This window comes from Anas acuta, chromosome 16 (genome assembly GCF_963932015.1).
Source record: "Anas acuta chromosome 16, bAnaAcu1.1, whole genome shotgun sequence".
In the NCBI taxonomy this organism is placed as follows: Eukaryota; Metazoa; Chordata; class Aves; order Anseriformes; family Anatidae; genus Anas; species Anas acuta.
This window is the reverse complement of record NC_088994.1, coordinates 2,891,753-2,909,469: the sequence shown is the minus strand read 5'-3', so window position 1 is coordinate 2,909,469 and position 17,717 is coordinate 2,891,753. Positions and strand designations below refer to the sequence as shown.

The 17,717-nt window shown below is 43.1% G+C and overlaps 1 protein-coding gene across 4 annotated transcripts in view; it reads right to left on the bottom strand.

Annotated features, from left to right (window-relative positions):
* The window catches only part of STK4 (serine/threonine kinase 4), a 45,574-nt gene that overhangs the window by 10,734 nt on the left and 17,123 nt on the right, over positions 1 to 17,717 (bottom strand). For all 4 annotated transcript variants that reach the window (XM_068700178.1, XM_068700179.1, XM_068700180.1 and 1 more), the window contains one exon: positions 12,473 to 12,630. In XM_068700178.1, coding sequence (XP_068556279.1) covers positions 12,473 to 12,630 — 158 coding nt within the window. The remainder of the gene's footprint in view (positions 1 to 12,472; positions 12,631 to 17,717) is intronic.

Below are 17,717 nucleotides of genomic sequence, written 5' to 3'. Positions count from 1 at the left end.
TCTTTCAAAGGACTTGAAAAATAAGTCTCAGCAGCACAAGCTTCTGCTTTTAATGCATCTTAATTATTTAGGCAATGTGCTAGCAAAACACATCAGGGGCTGCGAGCATCCAACACGAGTCAAACCAGCACTGCGGCTAGGATCTCCAAAGGAAAGGGGCCGTGGTGAGCTGCGACCAGCGCACATCTGGAGACAGTTGTCTCAGGCCACCATACCTGGACAACACAAGGAAAACAACCCTCAACTTCCACGCAGATCGGCATATGCTTTAGAGGCCCAGTCAACTTCAGTCAGTGGATGTCAACCAGAGCTGCAACAGCTGAGTGAGTAAAATCACAGTACGACTTCTTACGGAGGGAAGACAGACACTAGCACAGGAGTCAATCCCTAGCTGAACTGGAAAAAGGTGTTTTAAAAGAGCTAAAGCTTTTGCAAATGCAGATTTTTAAGGCTGCTAGAAGTGAAACACCCTACTGGTACAATGCCAGTAAGGATCCTAGTTGCTTTATATGCAGCTTCACTAATCCGATTAAAGTAAAGGTGCACAATCCCAGCACATCTGCACTACTCCTACTGGGTTTCTGGAAGGCCAGGCGTGCCACTGTCCTTCCTGCCGTGCTCCTGGCCACCAGCACTGCCAAGTTTCTGAACTGGAAGCTCCTGCCTCTGCAGGAGGGACTCCTCCAAGACCTGTCTCTGCAGCTCAGCACCGTGCCACCTTAGCTCCTGGAGCCAGAGGACCACATCCTGACGGGCCATCTGGGAAGCTGTCCCAGAATCACAGACTCATTGAGGTTGGAAAAGACCTCCAAGCTCATCTGGTCCAACCATCCCCCTACCACCAACGTCGCCCACTGAACCATGTCCCCAGGCACCACATCCAACCTCTCCTTGAACCCTGACCATGCAAGGCGCTCCTGCTGGTGCCATTGGGGACACTTCACCGGGGAGCTCTCGTTCATCATCAGCTGCCAAGGCAAAAGCTGCCTTCAGCACCAAGGTTTGACACTGCTGGCTCAGCACGGACCTTCCTCGAGCTTGTTTGCAGTAGCTAATTCCTGTCACTGCTACTGAAGAGACAAACGGACACGCTCCAGACACACAGCTGCTCCTTCACCAGCTAAGAGGCACCTCTTCTTTACCGTCTCCCCTACTCCCATTTCCTTGAAGCCTGAAGAGCTGGGGAGAACTCTGCTGTTGGCAAGAAAATTCCCAGAGCAGAAACCAGTTTTCAGAGGAGTGTAGAGGACACACAGATCTCCCTGGCTGCTCGGGCTGCTGAGACGTACAAACAGGCGAGGACGTAGAGCAGTTGGTCCCGCTATGGGAACGCTGCACCCCGTGCCGCTGGCATCCCGGCGCTGCCCTGAGCCAGGAGCTGCACTTTGTCTTTCCTTTCTGTAATCCCTAAAAGGCTCAAAAAAGTTTGGGTTACTGCCAGTACAACCATATAGCTCCTGCATAGCGGTATTACCCTCAGTAATGTACAAAAATTATATTAAGGAAAAAAAATATATATCCAAAGCTTTACTCATTGATGTGACTAATCATAAAAAGTTTGGTGTTCTGCCTTTTTTTGTTTTTTTTTTTTTTTTAAGAGCAATGCATTTTAATCTTCTGAGCTTCAAGATTAAATTTCCTTTTTTTTTTTTTTTTAAACTTTAGTATGAATTCTAAGTATGAATAGCTTTATTCACTATTCGCTTCCACAAACATCCCACGTACTGCAGACACAATCTAAACAAGGGGAATGACAAATTGTGTCGGTGTTGTTCTGCAGCACTAAACTTCACAAGGTCCAAACCTTCAGAACCTTTAGGGACTTACAAAGTGGTTGACTAATCCCATGACCACCAAGACAAGTTATCTCACTGTTTTTTTCTTCCCAGTAACTGAATTAGAAATCAAGCTAAAAGGTCAGCCTGTCTGGACAAGGGAAAAAAAAAAAAAAAAGGCAAAAAAGGAGCATCACTTGCTTATAAAAGACACTTGCTTGCCAGAGATTGGATTAAAGAAAAGCACAGCAGGGCTTTTTTTTTTTCCCCTTCTTCTCTAAGTGGTCATGCTTTAATTTTCTTAAGTAAGAGTACCGAAATACCTCTGGACATGCTAAAATAAATCATTTCACTAGGCTTTGAAGATCCTGCTAGCAGTACAAATCAACTGTAAAGTACACGGCTGGCCAAGTTGCCTTTTTTTTTTCCTCCCATTTTAAGAAAAGCAATCTGTCAGAAAGTGCTGATTCCTTTAAAACAAATCAAGATTTCCAGAAACAAAGAACAAAGTTCTGGTGGAAGGGTAGGCAGGTCTGTGATAGAATTTCTTTCTTGCTCAGACATAGCCTTCCCTTCGCTCTGCCTTACCCCTATGGGCTCCGCTCACTCATGCATTAACAATTAATTTATTTCTTCAGGATCACTTATCCCAAGTGAAGCAGAACACCTGAAGAAGCAGCAGGAAGAACACCTCAAGTAAGAGGGGTTCCTTCAAGCCCTACTGCTCAGTTCCCAGAGCATACTATTACCAGGAGACATGACTGGACCTGAAGTGGCAACCCGTTAGGATTAACACTAGATCAGAGGGTGAATGCAATCTTCATTGAGAACGTAGAGCGAGAATTTGGCTACTGGAAGACAAAGACATTGGAAAGAAATTCAGAACCCCTGAGAAAAGGTTACTGGGGAAAAAAGGTGAGACAACAGGTGAAATACTTCTACATATCCCCAACTTGAGATTCTCCACTTTTCCACAAAGACTGGAATGGGCTTAGTAAAAAGAAAATAAGAGAAAAAAAGTGTATTAAGACACTACATTAGAATCATTAACTTATCTGAAGACTTCGCATGCTTTAGTCTGATAGGCACAGTAAAGGCTTAAGACAGGCGGATTCATCTTCAGAGATTTAAGACTAAATCATCCATGGTAAATATTAACCTTTATTCAACAAATGTTTTTAATTCGAGTCTTAGTCCCCTAATTTATTCCCTGCTCCAGGAGAGTTGCTGAACAAGGTTTGTTTCCAGCGAGACCACACTGCTGCCTGACCTCGTGTACCCAAAAGCAAGCACGTCACAAAACACCAGGCTGACAGCGCTCTGCCTCTCCTTCGCTACTGGAGAGGAAACAATATTTGGCGATTTGAATGCAAGGAAGATGGCAAGAGAATTAAATGCTTTGTGCAGAACGACTGAACTGCAGAGATTTCAAGGGCATTTTGAAAATGAATAGCTGCATGACCATGGGAGAGGCTGTCAGCTTTAAAACCAGAGGCATATGTTTGATATCTCAGGGACAAATATTGTTTTAGAGCAGTCCCCATGTGAATGAACCACCTCCATAAAATCCATGGCACATGAACCTGCGTGCTTTGCCATGCAAGGTTTTCCCAAGTGCTCGCTATTACTTGGGCATCTATTTATAATGATCCTGCGTAATGGCAAGGTGCAAAACAAGAAGGAACTAAGCTCTTTTTTTTTTTTTTTCCTCCCAGTTATATTCTTTTCAGACTCTGTGTGCTAAGCTACTCTTTCTTCCCCGTCCTTGAAGAGCAAAGCTTGGATTTTGAAGTCATCTTGTCACTGAGTATATGAGCTGAGCCAAATCTCCTGGTACATGCTGGCTGCTGTAGGCAGCCATGCCTAACTGCAAACTCCATTACTTTTTGCTTGAGGGGTGGCTAAAACGTGATGGAAATCCCCTTGCAGTCCCCTGCTAGGGGCTAAGAAGGTGGAAGGGAGACACCAGGAACCCGACCACCACTGGAAATTTGCTGCACGTAGACTTTTCTGTAGGTTTTAGAGTGATATACGCAAAAAGGGTGCACAAAGGCAAATGTACCAGCCCCAGACGTCAGAGCTGGCATCGCTCCTCCACAGAACATAACTTCAGGCACCTGTCTGGATGAGGCCCTGGCTACAAAGTACTTGTGGAGGCTAGATGGAGACTTCATCCCAAGACTCCTCCCTTCTGGTCCTGAGGCTCAGATGCCCAAGAGACAATCCCAAGCATCTCCAGGCTCCCAATGCATGGAGTCCCCAACAGGAGCCCTTTTTGCTAGAGATGAGAGAAACCAGGGCAAACTTGTCTTTTTAAGCTGCATTACCCTTTACAAACATTCTTGCTGACAGATGAGTTGCAAGAAGATTTTAGAAGCATTTCAAATAGATCTCATCAGAGCAGCAATGTTCTTTCTGTAAGGGAGACGCTGTGCCAACAACACACCCAGCCTCCGAGACAGATCTGGGGGCATAACAAGGCTCGAACAGGTTTTCGGAAGAATTCAGCATGCTCCAAGAGGCTTCCAACGTCACACCTTCAATTATTAATTCCTCCTCCCTTCCTCCCAGAGCAGGGACGCACGTTGCAGCCTGACCTTTTAAGTGCACAGCGGCAGTGAAACAAATCCAGTGATCAAAGAGCCTGGTGAAACACAGGTAGGTACTCAGTTAGCCCACAAAACTTTCAGTCAAAGTCTCAGCTGATTAAACACTACATTAGGAACAGATAGTCCAGGATGGCGTATTTACAAGTCTGAATGTTTCATATGAAGTTGATTTCAGGTGACATTAACTCTGTCTCCATTAAGGGCTGCAACCTAAACAATTCAACACAAACGACAGCAACTCGGTTTGCTTCCCACTCACCGCAAGCTCCATTTGAAAGCTTTGTGTCACAGAAAGCCTGCTATATACCAAAAAAAACAGCAAAAATGAAATTTCGACAGCGAGTTGTAGCAGTAAGTGCTTTGCAATCAATGTCAGCACGCAGCACAGTGAAAGCAGGTGGTGAACAATGACCCTGTTACAAAATGGAAGGAAGAAAGCTATTCTCTTCTTGTACCTCTTCAGATACAAGATCCAAGCCAGTGAGCTACCTTTTTCAAACACTGCCAACGAATCCTAAACCCAGATGTATCTTCTGATTTTCTGTTGTTGCCGTTGGTTTTGTCTCAAAGGGATTTATGGAGGTGAGTACGACCTGCACCCAAGGAGCGTGCTGTAAATCACACCAGTGGTTTGAAGCAGTCACGAATTTGATGAGTTTTGCAGTGCGGTTGGAGAGTGCCTCCCTCATGCAAATGTTCAATTCAAGACCACTTAACAAACAATAAAGGAGAAGATAAGCAAGCTGTTCCAGGGCTTCTTTTCAAAACGACTGTATGTTTGATTACCCGGTAACAAAATAAACCATCCTCCCTTAATAAAGATGTCACTAGTTAAAAGTATTCGCTGGGAAGAGCATACTGAGTATGCTGAAAAGGTAACACTTGAAAGAAGCACAAACAATTAGCAGAGCTTTAAAAATTCTTGGCAGATGGCTGAAAGGAAAAAAGGAAATCCATTTAAGGGACATCAATGTTATAAATCAAGGCAGGTGACATTTAAAACTGTTGAATAAAACATATAAAAAGCTGTCTCTTTGTATAAATCATACTTCACAGTAGAGATTACATCTAGGTAACACACTTTACTTCAAGATCTTACTCAATTAGTAGGAGATGTGTTTGGGGTATGATTTCAGTTTTGGAAGTTAGTAATTGCTTATTCCAGATTGCCTTCTGTTGTCAGAAAAAAAATATACATATATTTTTTTAATTCAAGTCTAGTTGTCTCAATGAAAAAAAATACATGGTCTTAATGCTCTCCCAGTGAAAGCAAGCTTATTTTAAACTCAGCACAGCACAAACACCTTAAGTTTGCTTGTTTCCTAGCTAGAAATCTGCCAAAGTTGCGGAGAACATAGACAGGAATATCTATCAGTCATCCCAGATCCGCCTTTATCTCTAAAAATGATGAATACTCCAGCAAATAAGTTCACTTTATGATCAGAGTAAAACTATGTGAATAAATCAGTGCCTGAGAAGTAATTTTTATTCCAGCCACCACTGGGAAAAAGAGGAGATCATAGTAGATGAAGGGAAAAAACTTTGGAACAGAAATGCCCTGAGGATTTGCTGGAAGTGTTTGGTCAAATCTTGGAAAAGAATATTATGTATGTATATATATATATATATATATATATATATATATATATATATATATAAAATTTCAAATGTGCATATTCTAAAATATTTTTTCTCCTAAGTAGAGAGACTTTCTAGAGCCTTAGTAACCAGCTCGGATTATTCACTTGAGTAATTTGGATGAGGGAAAAGAGGAACCTAAAGATTTGTGCAGAGACACCTTTACCAAGCTACCGAAAGGACAGAGATAAGTAAAAAGGAGATAAAGCTTAGAGGACCACATTAGAAGCAGGAATTATAAAAGATAAACCATAAAGGGTTACAGAACAGCAGCTTACCCATTAAATGCAAGTACTTTCCTTCTAGCACCTGCCGTACCCACACATCCTCTGCATGCCTTTTACCTATTGCTCGAAGAGACCCAAAGACCAGTTCCAACAAAGCAAGAACCAATTATTTACTCTGCCGGCGTTTTCAAAGCCTGCAACCATATAGAAAATTCTCCCAAGTTTTTAATCGATTGACGAAGGACAGACAAAAGGCAGTAAAGCTATAAAGCATCGATATTAGATTGCTAATAAATGCTATCCAAATGAACGCTCAGAGAAACCAAAGACACTGAATGTTCCAGGTTCTGGTGGACAGCAAGCTGTTCACAAGACAGATGACACCTCCACAGACAGAATACAATAAACTAGAGACTCGGGTCATTGTAAAGCAGAACGTGTTTACTGCTATTGATAAGCAATAAATCACCTGCCCTCTAACAGTTCCTCCCTATAAATCACTTCCACTGAAAGAAACGGATGGCTCCAGCACACGGCCGCTCGTCACCGCGGTCTTCAGCTGGGAGAGGGAAGGCACGGCACCGACAGGTCCCTGCCAACCTGTGGTCACACCACAGCTGCAGGGGAAGCAGCAGGGCGCTGCACAGAGCCATACGGACTGGGAGCTACCAGCTGCAGTGCTTGCGGAGTCGCACCAGGGCTGAGCAGAGCAAGCACCACGTCCAGCCTTCCCTTGAACACCCCCAGGGATGGTGACTCCACCACCTCCCTGGGCAACCCGTCCCAGTGCCTGACTGCTCTTTCTGAGCAGAAATGTCTCCTCATTTCCAACCTGAAGCTCCCATGGCACAACTTGAGGCCATTCCCTCTGGTCCTATCACTGGTTACCTATGAGAAGAGGCCGACCCCCAGCTCCCCACACCTTTTCAGGTGGTTGCAGAGAGCAATGAGGTCTCCCCTGAGCCTCTTCTTCTCCAGACCAAACACCCCCAGCTCCCTCAGCCGCTCCTCACAGGACTTGAGGATTCACGTTTTGATTTCATCACAACCAACAGCCATCGGTCCAACTGAGAAAGGCGAAGACACTGAAACTAACATGCTTTTCTCTTCTGCTGGTAAAGATATCAGAAATGTTTGGTGGTTTTGTATTTCACTTTTTAAATCTTTCTTTCCAATGCAATGTTCCAAGCTTCTAACAAAATGCACAGAAATGAGGATGTTAATAAAAAACACTATATCCCAGATGACAGCAGTACAATGAAACCTTTCACTCAGTAAATAGAAAATTATAGTTTTCTTTACTACTTCAGCAAAAAGAATTATACCTTTATTCAGCTAAGAGGAAGGCTTGTTTTCATTGTATGTTATAAAAAAAGGTACAAGCAGTTACTGTTAAAAGCTCTGGCTAGAACCAGATTAAAGACAGGCAGAAAATAATTAGTTTCCTGTTGGGTAAATATAAATGGACATAATGACTTCTAAATCTGAAGACTTCAAAGCTACTTAGAGAAGGATGTAGATGCGATACCAATTCCTGCAGTGCAGATAATTCAAAAACTCTGAGATGTGAACATACTTCTAGAAAACGTACTTTATTAAACTTGAAAAAAAAAAAATTCCTTGACATTTTCCTTTGACAGTTTGCCAGGCTGTAGGTTAGCCTCTGAGCAAATTACAAGCTGCAGTGTGAAATGCATTCCTGTTGCTCGCTCCGTTGTAGCACTGCCCCGCTTACCTTCCTGCTCGCCGCAGCCCCCGGCAGGACTCCGTGCCAGAAAGAGGAACGCTGCCCAGGGCAGGTCTCTAGATACCCACAGCAAAATGCTTCTGGAAGGGACCTGAAGATGAGCTAGTAGAGAAAACAGCACTCACAGCATGGAAACACAGGACCTGAACCACAGGTTCTCTGGTGGTAGGCTGAAGTGGTGAACCTGCAAACACAGGTCATTGCGACAGCCAGCTTCCACAGACAGCTGAGATCTGCCACGTCTCCTACTCCTGCTAACCTCGACACCCCCAAGGATATACATTCGTGTCGTTTTTGCAAGGAAAAAAAAAGTTTTGCTGCTACAGTGAGAGATCCTGTGAAGGCACACCTTCACTGAGCCAAGCAGCGAAGGAAAAAACTCGAACTTCTGGTGACTGCTAACTGCGGGACGAGGAGAGGTCTGAATCAGCAAGGCTGAGAGGCAAGCAAATCAAGGTCTCATCAAAGCAAGTAGGATATTTCTTAAAAGGGACACAGAAACCTTGCTTCTTGATGTAAGCTTCCTTCCCAGAGCTGCAGCAGTGGGACAAGCCCGCTGGTGCACAGCACGACTGCTGATGGCTGCGGCTCTGCGCTGAGGTCCTGCAGGTGAAGGGCAGCGCTTCCTGCCCGGCTCCTGGAGTTCTTCCAGGGAAGCACAGGTAGGAGCAGCAGCTACAGACAGCACAGAGGCATCTGTACCAATTAAGCTCCTGACAGGCTGCCCTACACAGGTCAGATATACAAGAGCTGGAACCAAAGAGGTTTTGGAGGAAATAGCTTCAACATCTTGTGTGACGCCAGCAGAAAGACTTGGTGTCGTGCAGTACTCTTGCTCTAGCACGTGTTCTGGTCCTATTTGACTTCACACCCCAGACAAGGATGGGATAACTTGATTAGCAAAGATTCAGTGAAAAAAAGAAAAGACAAAAACTGAACTACAGTTACAGCAAAACCCAAGTTCAACACTACAGGCATTAAAAAATCCCAGCAAAGCCCTGATGGCAAAATTCAAGACTGTCGGGGGCACTGAGTGCCACTTCTCCTTTCCCCAGTGAAACCACATTCATGGGGTAGAACCAAAAAGGTCGCAGTATTGTTACATGTATCATAAGCCATGAATGGTCAGAAACTGCTAATTTCCTAAAGAAACATACTTTCAGTAAAACAATTAGTGATATAATACACAACATTCATGCCTGGATGATCCACAAATACCTGCTGCAACAGACTTGGCAAGAGTGACTTCAAGCAGGGACAGAATAAAAATAATAACAACAAAGTGATCCCACTTTAGCCACAAACAATACTGGAATATTGGCCAGCTCAGAGCAGGCTTTAAAAAATACGAAATGAGCCTTTTGTAGTGTCTGAGAAAGGAAACACTGCACGATTAATTCTGCTGTACGGTACAGTACTACAAAAAGATTAAAGAGAAAAAATGTTTGACATTGTCTAAACAAATGCTCTAGCATTATTAATTTAAGTTTGTGCAGTAGTATGTGACTAATGTTCGCTGGCAACATTAAATTCAACTACAAAAGTTCTGAGATCTGATTATGGCAATTAGGAATTCTACATACAATGCAGCCTGCCCATTAACAGCCTCCCCCTGCAGCATTTTCATACCGGAGTTTATTATTTTCCTCCTTATAGCAAGAATTTTTGCCCGCAATTAGTATTTTGTTTCCATGTTAAATAAATCATGATGTTTTTGGAAACATTTCTGCAGGCAAGCAGGGCTAAAATCTTTAGAGATCCTTGTTGAAACCTGAGTGGGGATAAACTTGAACAACATCATGCATTGGCTAATCAGCCAGTAATGATTTCTGCCTCAGAAGCCCAAGGCTGGAAGCAGAGCGGGTTTATGCCATCTCAGCCAACAGCCAGGGCATGGCCAGAGCACCACGATTTGGAGGAATGAAGTTCATCACCTTCTAGAATAGGATCCTTGGGTTTTCAGCTTTGCAATAGATGGGGCTGACTTGAACCAAGCCTTATCTAACATGACATTGCCATTGTGATATAAATAGCTTCTTATTTGCCTGCTTCAGAGGAACAATTTTAGTCAAGAAAAGGTCAAATGGTTTTACCACAGGGGAAAAGAACAAAAATCTTTTGTAATTTAATATTGCTTTTTTTTTTTTTTTATGTAAGACAGGAGACTCCAGGTGCTAGCCACATAGGAAGGAAAGGAATACAGAACAGAATTCAAGGCATATTTATCTAGTCTGTAGTAGCACAAAGCAATAATAATTCAATCACTTCTTAAGGCTCAGGAGGAACTAGTATTCACCCAGCATCTCACTGATCTCATCTCTGCTTGGAATCCTGCAAACTCTATAGACAAAGCCTGCTCAAACCTATTTACTTTGGCAGTGCAGAAATAAGTTACAGCTGCACAAGTCTAGGACAGATGTACTTGATACGTCCAACACATACTGTATTTTTTCTTATTCCACAAACTTATTGCATTGATGCTTTCGATTATTAAGGATTAATAAACAAGACATTTACCCAATAGCTAGCCCTCAAATTGATCCCTTTTTAGTTGAACCAGAAAAAATATACAGTTTTAAGTCTTCATCTAGGTTAGACAACATAAGGTTATTGCTACTAGCCCTCAGATGAGGACTGTACAAACACCCGTGTGTATTATTAGGGTTATTTTCAAGCATTTTTCTTCTCCTACAAAAAAGGGAAGTGACCAGGTGAGAAGGCAGCTCTATTAAAAATTCGCATGCAAGACAGGCCGGTATATTCATAGCAGAAATAGAGAAATACACACAGCTGTCTACAAATTACTACACGAAGGTGATCCAAAGCCCGATTTATTGCTCGTTTTTATGTCTTGCTTTTATTGCTTCCAGCGCACTGGTAATCTATGCACATGGCAATACTTCAGGACTAATGGAAATCAGTAAGCAAGGTCACACGCGTGTCAAACAGTTGCTTTGCACATTCTAAAAATACTTGCAGGTCCTGCTCACTGGAATGGCACAGATCCTTCCCTGCACGGATCCTCCTGCACTGCTCCCCGGGTGCAGTCGGCACCCAGAGCTCGCTGGGTGCTGGGTGGAATGCATCCTTCTCGCTGGAAGCGAGGGTAAGTGCTACACTCAATAGCAACCAAATTAGAAAGAAGAATAATTACAGCAAATTTCCCCTTGGGCCATCTTCTGCAGACCACAAAAGATTTTTAAGATACTCCAAAGCAGCCTGTCTTTCCTGGGAAATACCACACATTGAAAAATAATTGTTTGTCATTTGATTAAGTTATAGCATGTAAGGTTAATGAGATAAACCAGGCAGCTGACTTGACTAGAAATGTGTGCTTGGCCCAGACCCTGTGATACACAGTCAGCTCACAGGTTATTTTTGCAGAACATGCTTATGCAGTGAGTTTGAGCCTTCAGGCTAAGCATAACGTAGTGGCAAGGACTACAGAAAAAGTGCAGCAGGTCCCCTCAGCTAGCCATGCTTTTCAGTCTAAGCAGCAAAATCATAGAAGCAGCAGCAAAGACTGCAAAGCATAGGCAACAACAACAGTCTTTACAATCCGTACAGCCAGAACAAACAGCTCCTGCTATTACAGCCTCAAAGTAAAGCATCTCTGCTGCCTCGCGTCGTGACTAGCAGAGGGATCTCGCCTTCTGCACGGCTTTGTGAAGGTGGAGTGAATCTCACCAATGACTGAGTGCAGCGTGACATGAATCACGGGTAACGTGAACAAACATCAGGAGGGTGTACAACGCACTTAAAGCTGGAAGTGCTTGCACTGAAGTATCATTGAAGGAAAATGCAGTGCACGGAACAGCGCTCAGCAGAGCACGCATCTTCTGGCATTTTAACTCAAATCAGAAATTCTCCTCTCTTCCAAAAAATTAAATCAGAACATTCCATAAATAACGGAACACAGAAAGCTATGGTCTTTCTTCTGACTTCTGAGAAATTCCTGAAAATCTAATGTTCATGTGCTCAGAAAAGATTGAAAATGAAGACTGGAAAAAATAAAGACGTGCTTGATATTTAGATAGAAACACAAAATCTAGCATTGAAGCTCACGAAAAACAAGGAAATTCAAAGGTCATAACACTGTGGGTTGTTTTTCTGTTTGGTTGTGGTTTTTTGGTCAAGCACCCCACATTCAGGATTAGCATTTTTCAACTGCCATTTGGATTTTTTTTTTTTTTAATATTAAATGTGTAAGGCAACTAAGCTTCTACCTTAAGGTCCTCATACTTTTTGTTGTTGTTTGTTTTTAAGCCAGAACAGTATACAGACAATGTCTGGTTACGATAACCCAGAAATACTTGAAGAAAATGACTTTTTCAAAATGCCCCATCTGAATGCATTAGCAATTAGAATCTCCTCAAGTTTCCATTAGTCTGTCAAAACAAGAAATAATCTTATAGCAGCTCCAACTGAAACTCTTAAAGATTGTCACATTGATTGAATTTCAGAGTATAGACTTACAAATTCGTAGTCTCCATCCTGTGGCACTTTCCAATCAGATGAATTTTTTGTCTGGCCAGACACATTCTTCCCAAAGCTATTGATTTGATTCTCCTTCTCTTTCTGCTCAAAATATTCAAGGAATGATGGTTTGGCTGGCTGTATCGTTTCATCCCTCCCTGGAAATACAAAAGAAAAAAGAAAAAAACAGTTATATTTTAAAATATGCTTTCAGCTATACTGCCTTACATCATGCCCAAAAGTGAGTTCTTCTTTTTAGCACATACTAAATCATATAACACTGCTAACGTACTATTTTTCAGCAGCTTTTCAAAAGCTATTTCTGACTGTCCAGAAGGGAAGCCCAAAGCCCACCAGAGAAGTGAAGGCAGTGTTGGAGGCACTAGGCTGCAATCCATCCTTTGCAGCAAACTACCAGGTAGCCAGGCTTTGCGAGCCGCATGCTACAGGTGAACTGCTCCCAGCTGCAGCTTTCATCCCAGCTGGGCTGCAGGCATCGCAGAATACGCCAAGTTCTAAAACCAAACAGGATCATTTTACAAGCAGAAACTCATCTTTATATTTATGAATGGAATGGTACAAAAACCAGGCTTTCAAAGGCCACGTTTGCCAAACAAATTTCCTAATTTGTCTTGGGTAGGAGTAGTTAAAGTCTACACTTCTCGGGCAGAAAGGATTAATTAGTTTGCTAAGCTGTTTTCTTTTTATAAACAGTAAGCTATCAAGTTGACTGTCCTGGTTTTCATTTCATAAGTTAATTCCTCTGAACACACTTTCTTACTGCATTACTTGAATAAGCTAAAAATATAGAGTAACAACTCAATTTTAGACCATGTTTAAGAAACTTGGCGCAATGAGTAAAGATAGAAAGGGAGACAGAGGAGTCTCAATAAACCCCTTAATACAAATACCTTGATTTTTAGGGGCAGGCCTCAAAAGCCTCCCAAGCGCTGTTCTCAGAGTTCACTCACACAGACAGCAGAAGTGAGGATACAGCCACAAAGCTTCAGCACAACTAGATTTACACGACTCTAATTTATTCTCTAGAACAAGGAGGAGTGCAACAAAGGGATGAACACTGGTGGCCCACTAAGAGCAACGAGCAGTAACTCTACAATCCCACAGGGTGAGCAGGTACATCGTGCGGTTGGCGGGATTATGGATACCAGCATTAATTCTTCCCATCCTCCTTCAGCCTTCACACCACCTGAATTCCTGCTTGTATCATTTAAGTGCCATTAGGCCACACAAAACAAGTGAAAGGGCTTCCACGGCTGAAGGCAGCAAGGCCTGGCCCCATGTTCAGAGATGGCAGCACCTCCCCGCTGTGTGGGCCTGGTAGGCGCCGGCCTCGGCTGCAGGGCACAAAGCAGCACAAGGTGAGGGGGGATGATGCCGATTCCTGGCAGAGACAGGATAAAAGCCAATCCGGGAAGAGAAGACAGCATTTAAGATCACAGAGAATTGAGCCTGAAGGACCTTCAGCATTTCCACGGGGGGATTTCTTTACTAGCTCTGCTGGCACAGCATCAAACGCTGCCCAGACTACACTCACCTAAAACCAGCCTGCGAGCTGCAGCGAGCATCTCGTGGTCTCAAGCTGAACGAAAAGGCAGGCTTGCACAGAAAATATGTATTAACAGTGGTGCACCACAAGACCACAACAGCTGCAAATGCAGTTAAAGACTACTTATAAGTTAATACCACTGTGCTGCTCTTCGTAATAAAATGCCTCGCAAAAACCTGTCAGTGTAATCGAAGCGAGCACTGTGACAATACCAAGTGAAATGTTTTTGTTCCCACAAAATATGGTTCTCTAGACAGTGGAGCAGATCCACCATACTTAAAACATGTATTTGGCCAATGCAGAAACCACTGTTTTCAGAAAGCAGGATTGGGAATCAGCACCCACACAACACTTTTCACCCAGCAATTATCCTAGGACTAGTGTTAACTGAACGTGGCATCCGCATTGCCAAACGCACATCTCACTCTGGGCTGTGAAATAAATTCCCTGTTGAATGCCATACAGTTGAAATAAATATGATCTGCCCTGCAGGCAGACAACCACAAGTTTTGAACTGTGGACATACACAGGGAAAACAGAGCGGTCCCGAGTGGTTCGCTAGCTCTGCCTGACGCAGAGACTCTTCCCACCAGGGTGTGCACAGAAGGTGATCACAAAGAGGACTCCTGGATTCTAAGACACTCAGCAGTGCCTTTCCCTTGAAAAAAATGAAATAGCTACTCTGGAAACCCATTAAGATAATCACAGAATATTATTCTTGAATGTAAAATCGCCATCCAGTGATGTGGAACTTCACAGGCAGAGTCTGTCTGATCCTCAGACAAGTGCACAAATGCCTCGGTCAGCTATTAGATAACTGAGGAAGTTATTTTTCTACATGTTAAAGGGGATAAATTTCTGCAAAGTGCGACAACTCTTGGCAGGACATTTGGGTTGTGATACCGACAGAAGCTGGGTTCTACACACTCCCAAACATCACAATGAATCTTGAAAGAGCACTGCATCCTACTGCCTTTCCAGGGTCGGCTGAAAGTTCAAACACAAACCAAGATGCTTCATCTTTTGTACCATAAAAAGCAGGAGCAAAGACAAATCATTCTAGCCCTGGCAGTAGTTCCCTTAAAACACCAAAACATGAGCTAATATAGAATTAGTTCAAGAAAGACATCTTCAGACAGACTGCATGAAGGTCAGTCAGGAAATATCTGTGAAGGGGAGAACAGATTTGCAGTTGGGAATAATTACTGAAATACAATAGCAATCCAATTACAGCTAAGTGATAAAACATTTATTTAGAATGAAGTAAATACACCACTTGCATTCTGTTGCAGTCCAGCCTGTTTGAAGCAGGGCATAAGTTGTTCATGTTATGGCCAATCATGGCAATGTTTAACACTCACAAATTCTGTAAAAATAAATGAATTCCTACCTGCCTAGGCTAATCTATACACAGCTTGCTGAGAGCTAGCTTAGGTCTCAAATTGAATCCTGGCTTCCTAGATAAAAAGCCACCTAAATTAAGCTTGCACTGTATGTTTTGAAAACAATTGCTTGCACAGGAGAATCTGAAAGCAAATGCTTCACACAGATGACAGTGGCTAACTCATTTTCTTTAAGACTGTTCGCTTGTACCAGAGAGTAATTGTCTCACTTAATCACACTCGTTTCCCCACGTTTTGTATTTTACCAACAGCTGCAATACTTGTAAATGTCATCTATTGAACAACCTATTGCAGCGTGACCAAATTATCAAAAGCCATATCCAGCCTCTTGAGCATATGCTATAATCTACATTCAATTTTGGCCACTGATTTTAGTGCATTTATAGACACCCACATCTGAAGTTACATTAAAAAAAAAGTTACTGACAAACAAAGAACGAAAAAAGGTAATACACAATGGAAAAGATCTAGAAAACAGATCAAAATATCTGAAATTTTAGCTGCTGTTCTGATCTCAGCTGGAGTGCATATACAGCGAGACTGACAGAAACGCTCCCAGAGACGGAGACGCATTACCCAAAATCAATTATCATCCCAGCACGACTGGGTTTCTTTTTGTCAGTCTTGGCACTTAAAGCAGCGTCATCTTTCCGAAGATGATCTGCTATTAATTCAACACAAGAATCATAGCACTATGTCTTTAAGATTTTGATAACAGGCAGCCGAAGACAAAAATCGATCAGTGCTATTTGCAGTATCAGGTGCTGCTGGGATGACACTGCACTAAGCAGCTCTGTGCCAAAAAGCATTTAAGTTCCTAGGTTTATCGGGTTGGACTAAAATACAAATATTTGACAGAAAGTGAGATCACAGCTGTGGCAGAGATAAGCCTTTTATTAGAAGGTCACCCTGCAGTGACAAGAAAAGGTTCCAAAACGAACGCGTGGAGAACCCAAAGAGTTGCTTATAGGGTTGAGCCACGAGAGCTCTCTGAAGCTGCTAATGGCCTACCACGGGGATGTGCAGTCATCTTTTAGGAGCTGTATTAATTACACAAATGGAACGCCACAGCTCTGCTGGAGCCGGTCCAGCTGACTGCAGAGCTGCAGGTCTGGGCTGGCCGCACAGAGCGGCAGGAGCTCACAGGGCCACTCGTACTTCGGCCTTCCAGCGAAGGACAAGCCCTCTGCAGAGAACTCCCAAGTGATGCCCGGTGTAAAGTCACGTTCAGAAAACTCTAAGACAAACATCAACATTGTCATGGGTGAAATAGAAAAGATGTGAAACTGGTGGGCCCAAATACATGGTGAATCACAAATTTCTCCTTGTATTGTGACACTAATTTTAAAGCAGCACCATGCTCAGTTTACTACTGATTTCAGTAACTGCCCTTTCAGTACTGCAGAGACACGTCCAGCCACAAGCACCACACACACCAGTACAGTCCTAACCAACAAAGAGCCCAGACAAGCCAAAAGATCACTCAGGGCACTGCAAGAAGCCAGCGAGGCAGCATCAGCAAACAGCCAGTGGCCTCCAAATAACCAATCCTCTCCTTTGCCGGGCTACAGCAAGGACAAGTTTTAAGGAGTGTGAAAAAACTGTAACAACCAATGTCCTCCCTCCCAAAAAAGTCACCTGAATGGTCGAGGGAATGGCATAGATCAGTCTTAGAGGCTGACTGCAGCACAGAGACCTCCTTACACCGAGCACTAGAGGATAAAGGTGTGGAGAGCCTTCAAGGCATTTATACTTCCCTATGATGCTGCAGAGAAAGGGGAATGATAAAGAAGAAACAGCACAGCCAGTCACACCAGCACAAGATTTAGCTTTCTCTTCCAACAGTAAAGAATGTCACTGAAACCAAATCACTCGGTATCATCTAGTCCCAGAAATCAAAGCACTCATTTGGTTGATTTTGTCAAATTAGCTCTCACGAGTCAAAATTTTCAGAAGCTCATGAGCTTCAAAGGAAACCTTCAAAAGGGAAGTGAAACTTGCACAGCCTCTCTACCTAACTGAAGGAGCTTGCTGAGTAATGAAACTATAATTTCTGCTGTTCTAAGATGATTCTTCTCTACTCAACTTGACAGCAGAAGAATCCTTGTTTTGTTATTTTTCCTCTTCAAAGTGATTGCTGTCATCGAGCCAGGGTGAGCTCTGGAGTCACAGAGCCTGTCATGAGGAAGAAACATAACCTCAGGAGCACGTTGTGTGTGCTCCTTACTCGAGTCACTTAATACTGCGTTATTTAAAATACCTATTCTTGAAGCCA